The 21,811-nt window shown below is 36.1% G+C and overlaps 1 protein-coding gene across 1 annotated transcript; it reads left to right on the forward strand.

The window, feature by feature from the left end:
• The first annotated feature begins 1,248 nt into the window (after positions 1 to 1,248).
• On the forward strand, positions 1,249 to 20,420 carry LOC106884003 (osteopetrosis-associated transmembrane protein 1). The gene is made up of 6 exons (XM_014935181.3): positions 1,249 to 2,028; positions 4,895 to 5,012; positions 13,391 to 13,500; positions 16,585 to 16,692; positions 17,827 to 17,986; positions 20,283 to 20,420. The coding sequence occupies exons 1-6, from the start codon at positions 1,645 to 1,647 to the stop codon at positions 20,378 to 20,380; spliced, it is 978 nt and encodes a 325-aa protein (XP_014790667.1). The 5' UTR covers positions 1,249 to 1,644; the 3' UTR covers positions 20,381 to 20,420.
• Positions 20,421 to 21,811: the final 1,391 nt, after the last annotated feature.

The following is a 21,811-nucleotide window of genomic DNA, read 5'->3' on the forward strand; positions in this document are numbered from 1 at the left end:
AATTCTTGAAATATATACATTCCGAAACTAATTATCACCATCGATAAAAGTTGCACATTAATCTGCAAAACACAAAAACTTTCTCATTTTGTGCTTCCCAAATTTTGGTAAAAGTAATATGTTTAGCTACTCAGCAGCATCACAGCAGGGTACAATAACCCGATCAAAATAATAATAACAATAATCCTTTCTACTAAAGGCACAAAGCCTGATATTTGGGGGAGCAGTTGACTACATTGACTCCAGTACACAACTGGTACTTATTTTATTGACCCCGAAAGAATGAAAGGTAAAGTTGACCCCAACAGAATTTGCACTCAGAATGTATAGATGGTCGAAAATTGATGATGATGATGATCTAATTAACTTTAGCTAATTGATTTTATTAAAATTATATCTGTTGCTTGTTTTTATTTTCCTTTTAGATTTTGGGCTTTTAAACACCATCTAGAGGGAATTATTTTCTATAAGTTGCATAATTCTTTCCTGTCTTTCCTGTTAATTGAATTTTTTCAACTTCTCCAGTTATTAACTGAAGGCACGTTCTCTGTTCCAGGTATGTGCCGAATGTCACTCGTGAACTGGGAAATGTAGTCCAGGTGATGAAAAGCACGAGGTGAGTGTTTGTCCGATTTAGAAGACAGAGCAAACGTAAGAGGCTTGTGATCAGTATAAATCACAAAATCTCGGCCTTCGAGTTGATGTTGAAAATGACGAACTGACAGGTAGATCACCAAGAGCTCTCAATCAAAAGTACTGTACCGACGTTCGGCTGGCTTTAATTGACTAGAAAAAAACACCAAAGGTTTAGTCTGATTGTCTACAGTGTGCTGCAAAACAGCACCAACCGCAGAATCCGATGCATCAACGGTTAAAGAGAGAGGAGCATCGGGAACCGGATGTGCAAGTAGAGGAACAGAAGCTATTTCCTTCTTGATTGCTGTTCTCAACAAATCATGGAAACAACATCCAACGAAAGAAGAGCTTTACGGAAATATCTGCAACATTATAATCATTCGAGAGGGGAGGACAAGAGCTGTTTAATGACAAGAAATTTGACTGACATGATCAGTCGATAGGACTTTAATTATCATTACCCTAAACATAATTGAGAATAAAATATAAGACGATTTCCCCCCGTTCGAAGTCACTGCTATGTAATTTATTGTAATGTCTTTCATTCACATTTTCCGAATTTGCAATTCTAACTTATAAATTTACGACTAGAGGGAGGTAACTCTACCCTAAGGGACATAATTACGTTCAAACTTAAAAGTAAGTTTACGGTATAGATGTTTATCTTTCATTATTTTCTTCCATAAATCATAAAAAAGGCTCCGATTTTGCTGTCTTTTATGATTGTTGTGGAAAGTTAATTTGATACAGATATCATTGACCAATATGAATTTTTCTGAATGTGAGAATAAATCATATGACACAGTTGGAGATAAATATAAATAAGGAACTGAGCGAAGGTTAATACCGGTCGGCTCATGTGATCAATCATTCCATAGAGATGTTTGTAAATAGAAGAGGGCAACATCACTAGACTCGGCTTCATATATTCTACTTGTCAGTTGAATATATTCAGAAAGAACCTTTAGTTTTTGCTAATTTCAATTTTTTGCATACACATGAGAAGAAATGGAACAGAATCTAAATTTTGTGACCGTAATATTTTTGCTTATATTAAACAATTTCCTTCTTTCGTCGTGCAATGAAGACACATCCTGGACATCGTACCACACCCAGAACTCTCTGCCAAATAACGACACACTTACAGAACTAAGCCAGACAAACTCTTCAACGGTACCAACAACATCGGAAGCGACAACTAGATTGGAAACGACTACAATAGTGCCCGAACCGATTAAAAAACCCTGTGAATCTATTATCGGAAACATTAGTAATGTGGTGTCAAAATTCTATCGCTGTAGTATTGAACGTGCTCGTCCTTATCGCTTTTGTACCAAATGTTTGCAGGACTACATAGCAGCCATTGACCTTTATTCTGACATCGCTTCAGCTGTGAGTATTCTTCGTCATAGCACTTTGTCTTTTACGTTTAACTTGTTTCAATCATTGGACTATGACCACTACCTTGGCGGGTTTAGTCGAACAAATCGACTACAGTACTTTATTATTTTTTTAAAAATGTGATACTTATTCTATTGGTCTCTTTTGATGAACCCTTAAGTTACCTGCTTCTTGATTTCTCTCCTCGGACAGACACAAATATAGCTCATCTTGCAATTCTACAGGTGTCACTTCCTACAGATTTTTTCCAAATTGGAAACTAGCTTGAAAATAGAAATTCCTCGGCTCCTCGGCAAGACTTCCTTTTGCACCCCACCTTTTATTATTATTATTTGTTTTTCTACACAAACCCCCGTTTTCGGTTACGGAAAATACGAATCTGCAAAAAAATTGGCAAAAATCGGCATTTTGACCCCCCCCCCCCCCCCCACTAATTTCTTCATTTTAAAACTTTTTTTTCAGAATTTTTTTTTCTTCAAAATATGCGGAAAAATACGAAGAATATGATTCTGAAAAAAATTTCCAAAAATGTTTGTGGTTAGGGGGTAGGGGGTTAGAGTTGAGGTTTTAGGGTTAGGGAAAAAGTAAAAATGTGGTTGTATATATCTATTTATAGTCATCATAAAAATTGTTATACATACATAAAGCTATGGTGGAAGAAATTTGCCCAGGGTGCTGCACAGTTTATCAAACTTGAAAGCTCTTTGTTGCAAAGTAAACTTTTTAATCACATAGTCATGCCTACATTGAGATTGTATCAATTACCTGAAAGGCTCCTCTTTAGAAGTTGCTGATAACTTTTACTACCAAGGTAATCTAATTTGTAGTTGAAGGTGAATGTTTTGAAAACATTGTAGCCAGAATAAGAAGGGGTTGATAAAAATTCAGGGAACTATTACTTATACTTGTAACAAAGGGCTCCCCTTTCTGGTTACAGGGAAGATTGATGATGCAGTTGTATGAATTATGATGTGTTTTTTGTGAGATGTGGATTTTGAGTGCAGAGGTTTCGCAAAGACTAGAAAGAGAAGAGTCTTCTTTGGGCCAACAAATGCCTTGTGAGTGTATTTGGTTAATAGAAACTGCAAGAAGTCCATTGTGTGTGCATGTGTGGATATTGATATTTCATGCTTGTCACCACTTGAGTGAAACAGTGATGATGTTGACATTCCTTGTTGATATTGGTAAAAAATTTGGCACAAGGCCAGCAATCTTGGGGGAGGAGTAAGTGGATTACATCGACTCTAATACACAACTGGTACTTATTTTACTAGAAAGGATGAAAGGCAAAGTCAACCCTAGCAACATCTGAACTCCCTTGTAAAGCCTTCCTTTAACTGTAGTTCAGTCTTATAGGATAACAAAAGAACATTCATTTTGTATTTCTGCCAAAATGTTAAAAGAAAAGAAAATACAAAAACTAAAATGTCTCAGTAAAACAAAAAAAAGTATTAAATCTATATTGCCATACTTCATGTCAGTATGTATAGTGTGGTCCTCAACAACATAGCGATATGTCACCTTAGGGGGCTCTGAATCTGTGGTTTGCACTTAGTTGTTTAACTGTTACATGTAATAGGTCAGCTTGACCAAGGTTAAGCTGGAAGTACACAACTACAAAAAAAAAATGCCCCCCTTATCGGAATATTTTATTTAATATTGTTAAGTAAAATTTCTGTATGTGAAAGTATATTTTATGTTGATTACATTAATGTTTAAAATATATTTAATATTGCTACAAAATAATATTTAGTCTTGTTTAAAATAAGCTTAAATATCCTCATCATCATTTAATGTTTCTTTTCCATGCTGGCATGGGTTGGACAAAATAAGCCTAAATATATTTTAAGCGTATGAATATAATAACAACATTAATCCTCTCAGTGTTTCATTGTCTACAAAGGGGGTCTCCACAATTCTATCTTGCCAGTGTAAAATTATGACATTTCTTACATAATAGGATAATTCATTAACTTGTATGGCATTCTTACGATAATAAATATGAGATTTTAAGGTAGTAAATGCTTTCACCTTCACTCTGATTTCCTCATGAAATATCTTAGGAAATAATTGGTTTTTGTAACAACAGTTATATCATTATCAACAGTGAAGATGATTTATTTCTTAAACACAGTTTTTATATTTTTGTTTTAATATTTAAATTCACTCAATAACATCTAAAAAGAAATAAGGCCCAACAATCTGACCTTTGTGACCCATTCCCTGTTTTAAGATTTGGATTTTTCACTTTTTAATATTATGAATAAGTTTTTTACATTCTGAGTTAAGTTCTACTAAGGTCAACTTCACCATTCATCCCTTTGAGGTTGATAAAATAAGCACCAGTTATATACTGGGGGATCAATGAAATTGACTTACCCTATCCACCAGAAATTGCTGGCCTTGCGCCAGAATTTGAAACCAGCATTATAAGTAAGTTTGGTAAGCTGGTAGCCTTGTTAGCATGTTGAACAAAATGCTTAACAGCATTTCTTATGGCTCTTTATGTTCTGAATTCAAATCTTGCTGAGGTAACCTTTGCCTTTTGTGCTTTCAGGATTGAGAAAATAATATCAGTTGAGTACTGGGGTGGACATAATCAGCTTACACCCTACCCCTAAAATTGCTGGCCTTGTACGAAACTATGAAGAGAATATTATGATTAAGTTCAAATAACGAAAGCAAACAGTTTTGTCACTTGAATTTACCCTCATATATTACTGGTATTTATCAAGCCTGTAACAAATGATACAAAGCAAAGATGACTCTGGTGAAATTTGAATTAAAAACAGAGATAATAAAAATTAAATCTTGATACAGTTAATACAATAACAGTTTTCTTTTTCGGTCATTGCAGAGCAAGAATAGTACTCTAGTAATATGTAAAAATTTACTTATTAAGTCCGACTATGCTCCACTAATACCATCAGTTTTTCAAGACATCAAAACACTTTGGAGTTCTGCTTATTGTTCAAGTAAGTATAGTTTTTGCTTTTAATCTACTTTTGTACTTTCACTGATTTAAATTAAAAAACCAAAAATTGTATCCAAAGAAGGTGAACTGTAATGGGCAAGCAACTAGGGTATTGGCCTGCTATTCACAGGCATAACTGGGTGAGGTTTTAATACTTCTTAACTGTTACTGGTTTTGTGCTGTGCATACAATGTAACTATTTAGTTCTCAATAGCTCAGTCCGTCTAACCGTCTATAGGCAATGCACAAAGTATGAAAGAAGCGGTCAGAGGAGCTCCATGACATTTTAAAACAGAGAAGGTGGGAGTGATTAGGTGGAACTGGAAGATATATATATATATATATATATATATATATATATATATATAACGTGAGAGAGTTAGGGGTTGGGGGTACAACCCACTAAGGGATAGTATCTATCCAGTATACTGCTGGGAGGGTACCGAATTATTGCTACACTAGTGCTATACTAGGTGCAATCAATGGGAGCGGGTAAAAGTGGAGGTTTTACCCAAAATTTGTGTAACAATTAGAAAATGGAGGATAATATGCTGAACCCAACTACTTGCAGACGGTGTATCCCGTTGAATTCATTAATTTAATTCATAGCAAAAGTGACAAAAGAAAGGAAGAAAAGAAAATGAAAGAAAGAACCAAAGCACAGGTGTCCATGGCAGACTATATTATTTTGCCAACATGGTTTACATATAGAAGTACAAAGTACATAAGGAATTAGAGGATGAACAGAAGTTTAATCTTACAGCTGTTTCGGCCTAGTTTTGGCAGGCCCCATTCTATCCGAATATTCCTTTCCAGAGTGATTATCGGATGACATTTTGAAATGTCATCCAATATAGTATATAGTATATATATATATATATATATATATATATATACTAGTAGAGATACCTGGCATTGCTCAGGATTAAAATGGCATAGTTTTTTTTATTGTTTTACTTGCTTTGGTCATGTGACTGTGGGCATGCTGGAGCACCACCTTTAGTCGAAGAAATTGACAACAGGATTTATTTTTTGTATTTGTAACCATAGTACTTATTCTATTGGTGTGTTTTTTGCAAATGGCTAAGTTATGGGAAGGTAAACACAGCAACATCGGTAGTCAAGTGTTGGCCAGAGGACCTGAGGAGAGGTGTGAGGCTGGAGTTGGTTTTGCAGTGAAAAGTGCGCTTGTGAGCAAACTGGCTGGGCCCCCAAAAGGATTGAACGACGGACTAATGACACTGAGACTCCCTCTCTCCAATGGGAAGAAGTTTGCCACCCTTGTCAGTGCCTACACCCCTACCATGATAAACCCCAATGAGGTCAAAGATAAGTCCTATGAAGACTTGAACACCGTCATAAGTGCAACACTAAATTCAGACAAGCTCATCATCCTTGGTGACTTTAACGCAAGAGTAGGCTGTGACAGTGCCACCTGGGAAGGTGTGATAGGAAAGCATGGTGTTGGAAAATGCAATACTAATGGCCTTCTCCTCCTCCGAACCTGCTCTGAGCATGACCTGCTGATAACAAACACTGTATTTCGCCTCCCTATCCACAACAGGACGTCATAGATGCATCCTCGCTCAAAGCACTGGCATCTAATTGACTATGTCATCATCAGGAAAAGGGACAGGTGGGACATGCGTATCACTAGGGCCATGTGTGGAGCCGAGTGCTGGACAGACCACCGCCTCATAGTTGCTAAGCTCAATCTGCATATCCGACCAAAGAGAAGACCCCAAGGAAAGAAAACACCAAAACGACTGAATGTCAACAAGCTGAAAACAGAAACTGTCCAAAAATCTTTCTCTGAAACTCTGGCAGAACGCCTTGAACCTATTGCGATAGGCAGTCAAGATGTGGAAGCAGCATGGGAAGCAATCTGCGAGACCGTATACAACACAGCTATGGAGTGCCTTGGGCCAATCTCCAGGAAACACAAAGACTGGTTTGATGAGAACTGCACTGAGATTACTCAGTTGCTAGAAGAAAAGCGTTCTGCGTACAAAGCCCATATTGAAGATCCATCCTCCAAACCAAAGAAGGACATATGGAAAAGTTTGTGTAGCAACATTCAGATGAAGCTCAGACAGATGCATGATTCCTGGCTAAGCAAGAAAGCAGAAGAGATTCAAGGCTGTGCAGATAGGAACGACATGAAGATCTTTTATGATGGTCTTAAGGAAATTTATGGTCTAACCTCATCTGCGTCATCACCTCTCCTCGGTGCGGACGGACCCACTTTCCTCACCGACAAAGACATGGTCCTGGGAAGGTGGGCAGAGCATTTTAATTTAAAAGTGTACTAAACCGTCCCTCTACCATCAATGATGAGGCCATTGACTGCCTCCCCCAAATTACTGTAAATGAGGAAATGGATGAACTCCCAACCCTTGAAGTGATTGAGAATGCAATCCGCCTGTTGTTCACCAGGAAAGCGCCTGGCTCAGACTCTATCCCAGCTGAGATCTATAAAGAGGGTGGCAGGACCTTGACTGAGAAACTCCATCAGCTTTTCCACCTCATCTGGCAGGAAGAGGTACTCCCCCAAGACTTCAAAGATGCCTCCATCATACATCTTTACAAGCGTAAAGGAAACCGCCAGGCCTGCGATAACCATCGGGGGATATCCCTGTTATCCATTGCAGGCAAGGTACTGGCCAGAGTACTGCTGAACAGGTTTATAGTTCATCTGGAAAAAGACCTCTTACCAGAGAGCCAATGTGGATTCCGCAAGGATCGCGGTACTATTGATATGGTGTTTGCTGCCAGGCAGCTCCAATAAAAGTGCCAAGAACAAAACGTGGATCTTTATTTAAGTAGTACCTCTGTATTTAAGTAGTACCATTAAGGGACCTCTGTATTTAAGTAGTACCATTAAGGGACCTCTGTATTTAAGTAGTACCATTAAGGGACCTCTATATTTAAGTAGTACCAGTTTCACTTCAAAATTAAAATTTCATTTGTGCCAAAATATTTTTGTCGCTTTGAAACTGCGACCTGTTCACTGACAAAACTTAACAAAAGTGATGCAGCGCAAAGTTTTGTCAGTTAACAACATACACACATGCACACGCATTACCTTTCATTTGTGTGTATGTGTATCTATGTGCATGCGCAAGTGTATTGGTGTGTGTTGAAGTTGCTCGTGCAACTTGCATATGTATATATTGGCTTAATGGTACAGAGTGTTTGGAAACTGTGAATAAGGTGCAAGTTTTGAGTACTTGTCAGTAACTTTTTTTTAATCCTCGTTTTTTAATAGTAATTACCCAACTTTCTAGACTTTTCTCACAGCTATCCTGCGTTCAAAATTAAAAGGGTATTTAAAAAAATTTTCATTCAGTAATTAATGTTTTTACATTATGTATACATTAATAAAATGAACTGTTGGTTTTCCAAATAGCAAATGAAAACTTAAAAGAGAAAGTGAGAGACTTTGCAAATGAAAATATTCACTGCAGTGAATGCAGTGAATATTCAAATTTGGAAAAATTCAATAAACTTGAGAAGTAAAAATTATAGGAAATTTCTTAGAACATGAATTTATAAAAATATTTCCAGACGGTCAACCCTTTAATAATTGCCTTCTTTTAGTACTTTTACTAATTGTTACATACCTAATAAATGAGCATCTTTCTCCATTATAGTTTAGATGTATATATATATATATATATATATATATATATATATATATATATATATATATATATAATAATATTAGGGACAAAATCCAAAATTACAGGTCAAAACTCAATTAAAATCAATTTATAAAAAATTAAAATTAAATTGAGCTTTATAGATAAAATATATATAAATATATAGTTTTAGGGAAAATAACCAAGTTTCAAGAAATCGATGAAAATCCACTATCACATATAGAAAAATTAACAATTAAAAGCACAATAAATGAGTATAATATAAAGCAAAGTAAATATCATAAGATAAATATAATAAAATGATTACACGTGTTTCATAACTAATTTTCAAATAGAAAGGAAATTTAAATCAATTAAAATCAATTGAAATTATCGTAAAATAAATTCTATTCAAAAATATAGCTAATCGTCAGATCGTAAGTAGAACAATAATTAGATATATATATCTCAACCAACAATAAGTACCAAATGAATTAATGAAATACTTATTTTATAAAGATAGAAAAATTATTAAAAATATCAAAATATCAAAATAATAACCATTCAATAATCCTCCCTTCATCCATTATAATAACATGTATTAATTTTTCTATATGTGATAGTGGATTTTCATCGATGAGTTCTTGAAACTTGGTTATTTTCCCTAAAACTATATATATATATATATATATATATATATATAAAGTGTCTGTGCTTAATGTGCACTGATGTTTTATGAGTATGTAATGTCTATACACATACTGCTAATACTACCATTATTGTAAGCAGTAGTAGTATTGTAAAACTGTTGAGTGTTTTTTCTCTTTGTTTCAGTGTGAAGTTCATCATGGTGGTGTTAGAAAAAGCACTGGACTCTCTAAATATTATATCACTCTGAATGATATAGTATGACACTATAAGTAAATACTATATCAATATAAGTGAATCTTGAATCTTGATAGCATGTAACAAATATATGAAGCAACCTCTGCCTGGTTATTTAATCCGGTAGAAGCAGCAACCGAATCTGTTTCAAATGACACTTTACCATTTTTAAAGAAGGCAGGACACATTGGATGATGTGGATCTGGGTGCACTGTGTCTAGGAAAGGGATGAGATAGTCACAGTTGGAATACCTTTGATCTCTTTGGAGATACCTCCAATTCATTCTCACTCTTTCTCTCCTAAATGTGAGTAATCACGTAGCTCAACCCCAACCTCCTCCCTCATACCTCAATCTCCTTGGGTTCGTAGAATTGCAAGCTACTTGGTGACCTCAGTAATACTGATGGTACAAAAATAAGTGCCTACTACACCCTATGGTTGGAGTTAGGAAGTGCACCCAGCCACAGAAACCATGCCAAAGTGAACACTGGAGCACAATGCAGATCTTGAACTCATTAGATCTTTTTCAAACTGTCCAACCTGTGCTAGCATGAAACATGCACATTAAATGATGATTTAGAGCTTAACAACATCTAAAGATCATGATGTCTGGTGTCTGTCTCTTTAAAGTGCTGTTGTGATGTCTGAAATAGTCAGCACAGAGGTAAAACGTTAGAGGCAGGAAAGAGAATTTTAAGGCTACAACAACTTTTTATTGTATGTAAACCACTTCTTGTCTCTGCTCTTCACAAACTTTATCTATTCACATCTGTCTTGTCTGACAGCTCTGAGCTCACTGATGGTTCAGATGAATCTTTTAGATCACTAAAGTGTTTATGATGGAGGAACACTCCTATAGTGTACATTAATCTGTTGAGTATTGACACTGCTCTTATTATTTTCTGCATTAATTTTATTTTAATTCATTCATTAGACACAATAAGCTTTACTTCAAATGTTAGAACAAGAAGGGAGTGTATTGAAATGAAATTTAGTATAGCTTCAAATATCCTACTTTTAAACAAAGACAAACTGAGTATAAGTATAATTGAATATCCCTTGAGACATTATTGTCTTTACTGTTCTGTACTATGACTGAACTAAACTAAACATTTAAAGAAGGCAAGCCTGTAGCAAGTGTTAGACATGCCTGCTTCGAGCCTACAGGTTCATTAGGCTAGAGCTTATTCAGAGCTTTAAGGCATTTAGGCTGAAAGTACAGGACTCTTCCTTGAACCAGTCCATCATGGAGTTAATCCTGCTAAGTGCCATGGCACTTATTTTCAGCTGAGTGTGTTGGAGCAACATAAAATGAAGTGTGTTGCTCGAAGATGCAGTATGGTGCTTGTCTGAGTATCAAACCTAGGGGCTTATGATTGTGATCCTAACAGTCTTTCCACTTTGCAAGTGTTATTCTCATCCTCATCCTCATCATTTAATGTCTATGTTCCATGCTGGCATAGGATGGATGGCTCAAAAAGGATCTGATGAGTTCAAGGACTACATTGTGCTCCAGTGTTTGGTATAGTTTCTATGATGATGCCTTTTCTAACACCAACCATCTTACACTGTATAGTCGGTGCTTCTTTTGTGCCACTGGCATTAGAGGTCACCATGTAGCTTGCAAATCTAGAAACCTGAGGAGGTGGGGATGCTGTGTCTTTGTTTGATGGGGTTGAGGTATGAGGGAAGAGGTTGGGGTTGAGCAATTCTTATTGTACAGGATCTACATGATAACTCACATCTAGGAAATAAATAGGGTTGATGAGGTGAGATAAATAAGGGTGATGAGGTGACCAGGTAGTAGTAGTAGTGGGTGGGGGTTTGCAAGAATGTATGGGGGAAGAGATAGGGGAGGTGGAAGAGGGAGATATGTAGGCAACGTCTGTAAAGATTGGGGAAGGGTTCAGGGGACGGGATGCATGAGTCTGGTGGGTGGAACTAGAGGGACACTAGCAGCATGATAGTAATGATGATATGTTGACAGGAGGAAAAGATATGTGTTTGGATAAACTGCAGGAGTGGAGTAGCAAGATAGACAAGCATAATACCTGAGAAGTGATAAGTTGGCAGTCCAGGGAGTGGGGGATTGGATAGCCACTGTAACATGTGGGTGTGGAGAATAGTATTAATGGATGAAAGATGGCTAACAAGTGAGATGTTCTAGATAGTAAGAGAGAAGAGTGGTATCAGAAAGAGGGAAGGGCTGTAGTGGAGGAGATGTAAGAGGGATTGATTGATTGATTGATAGAGGTGCTCACACACACACACACACAAACACAAACACAAACACACACACATTCACATTCGTATTTATTTATTATTAAAACAGAAGACTGGAAAATTTTGGTATTATTTATTCCATATTACATATGTTTCTTTACCAATTGGAGTTTCATAAGTATTTTTGTAGAAAAGCATGTAAAACATCTATTAGCAATTGATCCAACAGAGAATCAAAATATGTAATTACTCTGTAATAAATATTTTCCAGTATTTAACAATATCCTCTGGTGTTTTCAACTCTTATATGGATCATAACATTTATGGATATACTTTGGGGAACACTGGAATATGCAGATGTGCTTCATGAGGACACCCCCCACCACACACACACACGCAAAATACATACCCACACAGTACTTCCTGAAGAAATTTTACCATGATGGGTAGGTTTTCACAAGAACCTCATACTGTTAGATGTCCTAGTCCTTTGTTATTTCCTCTGTGAGGCCCAGGGTCTTATGGTCAGCCTTCACTACTTTATCCTATGTCTTCTTGGATCTTCTTTGTCCACAAGCTTCAGCACTTGATTTTACAGATATCCTCATCCATACATATCACATGGCCATACCAGTGCAGTCTTCTTTCTTGTACACTATATCTGATTCTTTTTTTTTCTGCCCAGTCTTTGTCTCAGCACAATTATACTATGTTGTTCATGCACACTTACATTGCACATCTAACAGAACATGCTTGCTTCATTTCTTTCCAGTCTTCTAAAGTCCTCTGCATTCAAGGCCTATGTATCACTACAATGCAGCATTGTAGTTCTGACATAAACATAATACAGTCTTCCTTTCACTCTGTGCCAGCAGTGGTAGTAACTCCCTGAACTCTTTCCAGCCTGTTCTTACTCTGGTTACTATACATTCAGAGGAACCACCTTCTTGCTGATAATATCTCCTAGGAAAAACAAAATCTATCAACTATGTTTAGTGGGCCATCAGGTATTAAAGGGGTTCTATTTCTTGTGTTCATGGAACATACTGTTCCAGTGTATCAATCACATACAAAACTTATGTTCTTTGACAGTCTATAACCATGATTCTGCTGCATCTCTTGCGTATCCATAACTACATTGAGTGCAGCATATTGACCAAGGCTATTTCCCTAAGGGTATCAAGGTTGTGTCTTTTCTATTAACCAAAACTTTCATCTTTGCTAAGTTTGCCTTAAGACCTCTTGACTCCAGGTTTAGTTTCCTTGCCTGGAGTTTCCTCCTCTTCCTCCCCATCATTTTGATGTCCACTTTTCCATGCTCACATGAGTCGGACAGAATTAGTTGAGGTGGATTTTTTTCTATGGCCAGATGTCCTTTCTGCTGCCAATCCTCACATGTTTCCAAGTAAAGTAATATTCCCCATGACCAGACAGGTTTTCACTGAAGTTTGATAACAAAGAACATTGAATCACCAGCTTTGAGTAAATGCACATATACACATGTGTGCATGTGCAAACATACACACATGCATGCACACACGCATGCATGTGCACGTGCACACACACACACTGCCTTTGATCTAGAATAGATGTTAGCCATTCTGATATTGAAATTTGTTTAATTTCCAGGTTGCTATAGTGTGTTCGATGATAAAACTGAGCTGAACAATAAAACTGTTAAATTCATTGACAGCTATAAGGAAATGATTGGCTGCATTGAAAATAATACATATAGTCAGGTATGTCACTTCTTTTTTCTTTTTTTTTCATCTTGAGACAACGTTTACAACTGTCAAACCACTAACAGCAACAGCAGTCCCATCATCTTACTTTCATGCGTCCACCAGTGCTACAAGCCAGTAAGCTAACCTCTCCATCAGTCATGGATAAAGTGTTGCCTGCAAAACTTTCTGAATGATATGCCTAACCAAAAGTTACTTTGCAATTATTTAGTAGTGTGGCCCACTTGATGATGAGCTATGTCTCATGCAACTCACTCCTCATCAAAGGTTGCCCATGTCTGTTCTACATGTTTCTTTGACTTGTTAACTCTAGCAGCCAAATCCCCACTCAACTGTCTTACAAAATCTAATAGATGAAAGCCATATTAGATATTGTCATCTTAGATACGCCAGTGCAGCAGAGCTGGTCACATATAGAATGCTTTTGGTCACAAATTAGAAATGGTCTTGGATTAAACAGAGTCAGAAGAGGTGCCACTAAGCATAGAGACACTAACGATTCTTCCAGCTCACTGCCAATAAAAATTGGTACCTTCAGGTTAATTGAGTATCAGACTAAATGAGCTTCAGTTATTTTCCTTTAGACCCTGAGAACAAAACTCACCATAGTTAAGCATACTTTTCAATCTTCTGATCTGAATAGTACAAGCATCAACCTTCCCGTCCCCAAACTTAATATTCTTATACCAATTACATACATCATTATTACTACTGTTATACTGTTGAAAACCGAATCCATGGATTTGTGTGTTATGTTCTAGGAAATAACATCTGTTGATTCCCTGTGAGGCCTTCTCATAGCTCATGGTTTGGCCTGCTTTTTATTAAAGCTAGAATATGAAGGAGACAAAGAAGAGATTGTGGGAGAGGTGTGTTGTTTATTGTATACTACTGTAGAAAGCAGAGACACAGTATAACTGTTGGCAGTATGCCCCCTGACAAAAATAAATGTTAAAACGATGTGGATGAAATTTGGATTAGGCACTAGGAACAGTTTTGGCAAGGTGTAGTCTATTGTTTTGAATCTAGTTAGGCAATTATTACTTATTTTATTAATATATATCAATAGGCTGGTCACTAGGGAGAATACATGTCTAGATGTTCACATTGCATCCCATATAATTCATCATTGAATATTGGTATGTACAGCATCGTCCTCAGGTAGTGGTTTCATTTATCTGGAACAACAGAATTGTGGGTCTCATCTACTAATTCGGTCAACTATCTCCTTGCCGTAGGTCCACATGATCAGGACTGGTTTACACAACAACAGCTGTCAAGAGGTGAAGGATGAAATCAACTCTTTTAAGATTTGAGCTTGAAATGTTGAGAATTGAAACTAAGTAATCAAATAACCATTCATGTAGCACTGTTGGTTGGTGAGTGTGTAGTGCTGTGCTGAAATTCACAAAAACCATGTGAGAATGTAGAAGGGTTTCGATACCCTTCCACCCACCATTACCAATAATGACCCCCATGAAGGCGCTTCTATGTAATCACTAAACCTAGCAGAAAAAAAGTGTCAAATTTGGGAATAGGGTAAGGAAGAGTAACTCAGTCGTGCATGCCATAAGAATTTTCTGTTCGAATATACTGGTCTTCATACCACAGACACAATTAATGATTCGTTATCTGAAAATCTGAAAACTTCAAAAGTCTGAAGTTTTTTTTCTAAGTGAAAGAAACAGCATGGCCATACTTTACTTGATATATATATATATATATATATATATATACATACACACAGTAATCCCTCAACTATCACAAGTGTTACGTTCCAATCCAAAACCCCACCCCGTTAGGTGAAAATCCACGAAGTAGAAACAGTACTGTACTGTATCATCATCATCATTGTTTAACGTCCACTTTCTATGCTAGCATGGATTGGACGATTTGACTGAGGACTGGCAAGCCAGAAGGCTGCACCGGGCTCCAATCTGATCTGGCAGAGTATATTTTTAAAAATTATTTTTATAATTTGTATATATTTATTTTATTATAAATGCAAAACAATACCACACACTCACCTCCCGACTTTTGTTTTCCATACAGTATATGTGATTCTTTGTTTACTCATCTACGGTACACTACGTATTTTCTTATTCTTATTGTGTTATACAGTATAGTACTGTACTGTATTTGGTAAATTTTTATATTAACACCTGCACAATTTTCACTAAGAAAAAAAAAACAACTTGGATTTTTTGCATGGAATCATGTACCCTGACCTCCTAATATACTGCAAATCCTTTATTTTGGTTTGAAAAAAGGTGGGAAATTTTTTTTTGTTGAAAGAATTCTTGTGACCTTCTAATATGCTACAGAACCCTTTTTGGGGTCCGAAAAATGGGGTGGGGTGATGTGGAAGCCTCGGAAATTTCACCCCCCCCCATCCCCATTGATAATTTCACCTGCACGGTTTTCACTAAGGAAAAAAAAGAAAAAATCGGATTTTTTTGAATGGAATCAAGTACCCTGACCTAATATGCTGCAAACCTCTTATTTTGTTTCGGAAAAGTGGGGGTGGGAAACTGGACCTCCCCCCATATCCCGGAATCATTGGAAATTTTTTATTTTTGGTGTTGAATGAGTTCCAGTGACCTCCTAATATGTTACAAAACTCATTTTAGGTCCGGAAAACAGGGTGGGGGATCACAGGAATTCATTCAATGAAAAAAAATTTCTAATGACTCCCTTTTTTACGAACCAGAATAAGGGATTTGGAGCATATTAGGAGGTCAGGGTACTTGATTCCATGCAAAAAATCCGAGTTTTTTTTTCTTAATGAAAATCGTATGGGCGTTAATATAGAAATTTACCAAAAATATTAATACCTATCAGCTGTAGAAACCTGCGATATACTGAGGAGTCCGTGATATAAATTTACCTATATTAGCTAGAAAAATCCATGTTGTACTGAGGGTGCAATAGGTGAACCACGTTATGGCAAGTGATTACTGTATGTGTGTGTATATATATATATATATATATATATATATATATATATATTCATTCCTTCCTTCCTAATTATTTAGAAGTATTTATTTGTTTGTTTATTTATCTATTTATCATTGGTCAAAGATGAACATCTGTCAGGCCTGTATTGCAAACTATAAGAAACTCAACTCTGACTTCAGGACAATAGAAGATTATTCTTCTCCAAGTATCTGCATGGACGTTATGGATATGGTGAGTACTTTTTTGCAGAGGAGGAGGCATATAGATTTTGTCACCAAGTGCTGAGATGCAATTCATTTTTTTCCTTTTTGGTATCTACAGGCATATTATCTCATTTATTCCTTTTAATACCAATCCTACCTAAGACTGTCTGTACTAAAGCATTCATATTTAAAATAAATAAATCCCTATCAAAATCTTAACATGAAATTTCAGTTGGTTAACACCTATTTTTATACACCAATACATGTAGTTACAAATATTTTGCCAGGCGCACTTAAAAATCTTGATAATATTGAAAATTAACTGAAACATATTGGCAGTCTACCTGTTTGAAATATAGCAGTGAAAAGATTGAAGCCACTTTTTGTCATCATTATTTTGAAACTGGATTAATGGGTTTAATAGGGTAGTATTGTAATTGTGATAGTCTTGTGGCATTCCTAGCCATTGTTAGTGACTAAGGCCCTCACTTGTGGCTTTTAGATCAGGAAGTGTATAAAACATACTTTTCCTGGACTGAGTGGATATACTTTCTGGATCACAGAAGCTAACAGCATGTACTATTGAAAATATCTTTGTAAATCTGACTTGTGAAGCATAAATTTGCTCATTAGATTTGTATTTGAAGACTGAGTATCTGATGAGGCTGTCGATATATGATAAATAATCATTTGCTTCACTTTTTTTTTGTAATTATAGGGATCCATCAATGAAAGATCAACTTTACTTACTTTGAGTGAAGTGTTGGGAAATGAGAATACAGTGTCTATAGAAGAGTTCAAATGTCTTACTTTGTAGTCGCTTGCTCAACAATTTAAGTGCATAGCTACTGTATGTTGTTGTTTAGCATCTGTCAGTTCAGCTATCATCATCCTGTATTTTTTCTGACGACATGTATCTCAGGGCTACCTTACTTGATGTATTCTTTTTTTAAGTTTGGAATGAGAGAAAATTGTTTGAATTTGGCTACTATTTCTATCAGGTTAACAAATTACATTGAGATTGTCTCATAACTTCTATGTGCATATGTTATATTTAGGAATGTTTATATTCTTTAATTTAGACTACTTTAAAAGCCATGTTAATATTCTCATAATTTCCAGACACATTTTCTTTTTCTACTTTTAATGATCTATCTTTTAGATGAACTACACCAGGCTGCTGTGGAGCCAGGATTGTCCTACCAAAAACAGGCAAAGCAATACAGTGTTAACTGTTAGTGTTTCAGTTAGCCTCATAATCATCACCATTATCTACTATGTATGCATGTATCTTATTGGCAAAGGAAAACTTTTCAATTTCTGTGAGTATCTTTAGTTCTCCTTCTGATTAAAAGTTGTTGTTTCTGTTGTTAGTGAGGTCAACTCTGTTTGACTGAGCCTATGATGTTAGGGATAGTTAATTGAACAAATCGTTTAATTGTTATTAACCTTAGTCATTTTGACTTTATTATAAACCAATCTAGTCAACTTACCCACACATTCACCTGATTCAATCCTTGGTTCCACTTCACTTATTTACATCTCCCTGTAATTTGAGTATGTCTCATCACATCTTTACGTTCTTCCATCTCTCCCCTCTCTCTCCTCTCCCCTTTGCTCTCTTCCCTTTGCTCTCTTCCCTCTGCTCTCTCTTACCCCCTCCCACTGAGATGGCCATGTAACTTCCCTACTGCACAAAGCTTATTTTTGTCCCTCTATTCATTCTCTAACCTCTTTCCACATGGCATAAAGCCACCTCCCTCATTACCATTCCCTCCTCAGTTGAGGGGGTCTTGTCTTGCAAGTTACTTGGTGATCTCACTGCTGTTAGTGTCATATAAAAAGCACACAGTACACTCTGTAAAATTGTTGGCATTAGGAAGGATATCCAGCCAAAGAAACCATACCAATGCAGAGAGTAGGGCTTGACACAGTCTTCTAACTCCTGTCAAACATTCCAACCCATGCCAGCATGGAAGGAAGACATTAAAGGATGATAATATCCTATATGACTTTAAACATGTCTCTATTTTATAAGCAGTAAGCTTACTGAAGGGGATTTATCATCTACAAAAATGTTAGGCAAAGACATTGAAACTTTTTATTCAAACAAATGAAGCTTAGTGGCTACAACAGAAGTAAGTGAGTGCTGTGCTTTTGTAAATCAGTGATTGATTTAGAAATAGTAGCAATATCTTAGTGTTTTTTTTTGTCCAACTGTATCCATTTCTGTCTGAAATATCTTTGTACTTATAAAGAAATAAATTATTCTGTCATGAAATCACTGCTTAAAAGGTGATGGGCATGGTTATGACATTATTATAGTTGTGGAAAGGTGGCGAGCTGGCAGAGTTGTTAGCATGCTGGACAAAGTGCCTAGTGGTATTTTGCCTGTTGCTCCATTCTGAGTTCAAATTCCACCAAGGCCAACTTTGTCTTTCATTCTTTTGGGAGCAGTAAAACGAATACCAGTGAAACACTGAGGTCGATGTAATCGACTAGTCCCCTCCCCCAAAATTTCAGACCTTGTGCTTACAGTAGAAAGGATTATTATAGTTGTGGAGTTATGATAGAAGTTGGTTGCTTACATTTCTCTGAAGGCTGTAATACATGGTTATAGATGTACAGAGGTTGTGAGATTAAGATTCTGTACTACTGACTACAAATTGGTTCAAGTTTTGTTACTTCCAATGTGTTGTGCCTCTTCTATAATATTACTCTCCATATATAAATCATTATATGTTGCATAATATATATTTTATACAAATATTTTGTAGAACTGCTAGGAGTAAATTTATTGTATAAAAAAAAAATGGCTCAGTGACAGAAGTGCTTCACAGTATTTAGGTTTTTTTTTCTTTTTTTTCTTTTACTTTCTGAGTTCAAATCCTGTCAGGATCAATAGAATAAGTAACAAGAATAGTTAATTCATTTAACATCTTCCCATCTTCTACTACAAATATAATATATATATATATCATCATCATCATCATTGTTTAATGTCCGCTTTCCATGCTAGCATGGGTTGGACGATTTGACTGAGGACTGGCAAGCCAGAAGGCTGCACCAGGCTCCAATCTGATCTGGCAGAGTTTCTACAGCTGGATGCCCTTCCTAATGACAACCACTCCGAGAGTGTAGTGGGTGCTTTTACGTGTCACCGGCACGAGAGCCAGTCACACGGTACTGGCAATGGCCATGCTCAAAAAGGTATTTTTTACGTGCCATCTGCACGGGAGCCAGTCCAGCGTCACTGGCAACGACCTCGCTTGAATGATTTTCTAACGTGCCACCAGCACAAGTGTTAGAAGGCAACGCTGGTAACGATTACGCTCAAATGGTGCTATTTACGGGCCACTAGCACGGAAGCCAGACAGCTGCTCTGGCAATGAACACGCTTGGACAGTGCTGTTAGTGCTCTACTGGTGCAGGTGCCAGTCATCGAGTATATATATATTTATTTATTTTTGTTTTCTTGCTTATAACTGCTCTATGAATAATTATCTGTTTGTATCTTTCATTCTTTCTTATCTGCCTATCAAGCTATCTTGCCTGTCTGTCTGCTCATCTCTCTCTCTCTCTCTCTCTCTCTTTATTTATTTCTTTAAATATTTTCAGGCTACTACAACTCACTGTCGAACAATTCAAACAATCTGTACAGATCCATTAGTGATATTCCAGGTATAAATACTCCATCAGCCTCATCACAAAGATAATAATGTTTAAAAAAAAAATGAATAAAACAAATTATTTCTACCCAAGTGTTTCTGCTTATAAAGCTTTCTCCTGTTTATGTTTCCCTGTTCATTTTCTGGATCAGAATTAAATTATGTATGATTTTCTGCTCTGACAATCCTATCTTCTGTGTTTCTGTATATATATATTATACTTTGGTCTGTATGTACACAAAAACCATATTCAGTTGTTCTACTACAACTACCGCAGGCTTTTCACATAAGGTTTTAATGGTCTTCTTATCCATTATTTTATAGACCTGTAAGATATGTGTGTATATGGAAAAATAGACACTTAAAGGATTGTGTGATCAAATCATAGAGTACGTAGATGGAAACACACAAGATGAGATTTGCAGTTTAGAACCTCCTTTCCCACCAAATCCCTCTGTATTATTTATTCCTTTATAATAATCTACTATATGATAATCATTATCCGTTATTTGAACATTCTTAATGCTTGTTGATAAAAAGAATATATCACCATTAGAGTTGCATATACTCTCTATTGATCTATAATAATAATAATAATAATAATAAATGAAATCTTTTGTCAGCCAGGCAGACTAATCATGGGAAAAATATGTTTTGTTTAATAGCATAAGAAAATAACTACCAAGATTGGAATGTATGTAATTTAAAGTCAGCATTTCAACATCTTCGCCTAAAAGTCAAGTAGAGTACATAAATTTATATATATATATGTTCTACTATATCTATCTGGACAGGGATGGTTAATAATGCAATCTCTTGTGAATGAATGTAGTTAGACACTGATCAACTCTACCAATCAAAACTCATTTAATTATATGGACCCCAGTGTTTAGTTTAGTTTGGTATTTAATTTATTGTTCTTTATTTGTTAGATTGTTAAGTTACAGTGAAATAAAGAGATACATTTCAACACTAGTTTAACCAGTAAAAACACACACACTTTCACATACATATATGCATACATATTTCATCACCAAATAACCTATCAGTGGACAAAAACATGAAGTGCTCCAATATCTTTTGGTAGACAACTCTGTTGAGTGTATTCTAAGGAAACCTAGTGAAACAAAATCAGCAGATGACATGGCACCTCAAACTATCACTGATTGCTGGAACTTGATACAAAATTTCAAACAGCTGGGATAATATACTTCTGCAGCACTTCTCCATACTCTGTAACTTTCTTTCATTAGAAAACAACATTTGGACCACTGCTCAACATTCCAATTATGCTTCATCTTAGATCAAGTCAACCACTTGTGACTCTGCCTGTCATTGAGAAGAGGGTATTTGTTTATGGTTCCCCACTTTTTGAAATTGTCTATAAATGCCCAGCTCTTGGATTCACTTTTGGATTTCTCCCACATTATCAAATCAGCTCTTTTTAAGGTCTTCTTAGGATGTAGACACTCCACTTGA

This window comes from Octopus bimaculoides, chromosome 2 (assembly GCF_046866305.1).
Source record: "Octopus bimaculoides isolate indiv1 chromosome 2, ASM4686630v1, whole genome shotgun sequence".
Taxonomy (NCBI): Eukaryota; Metazoa; Mollusca; class Cephalopoda; order Octopoda; family Octopodidae; genus Octopus; species Octopus bimaculoides.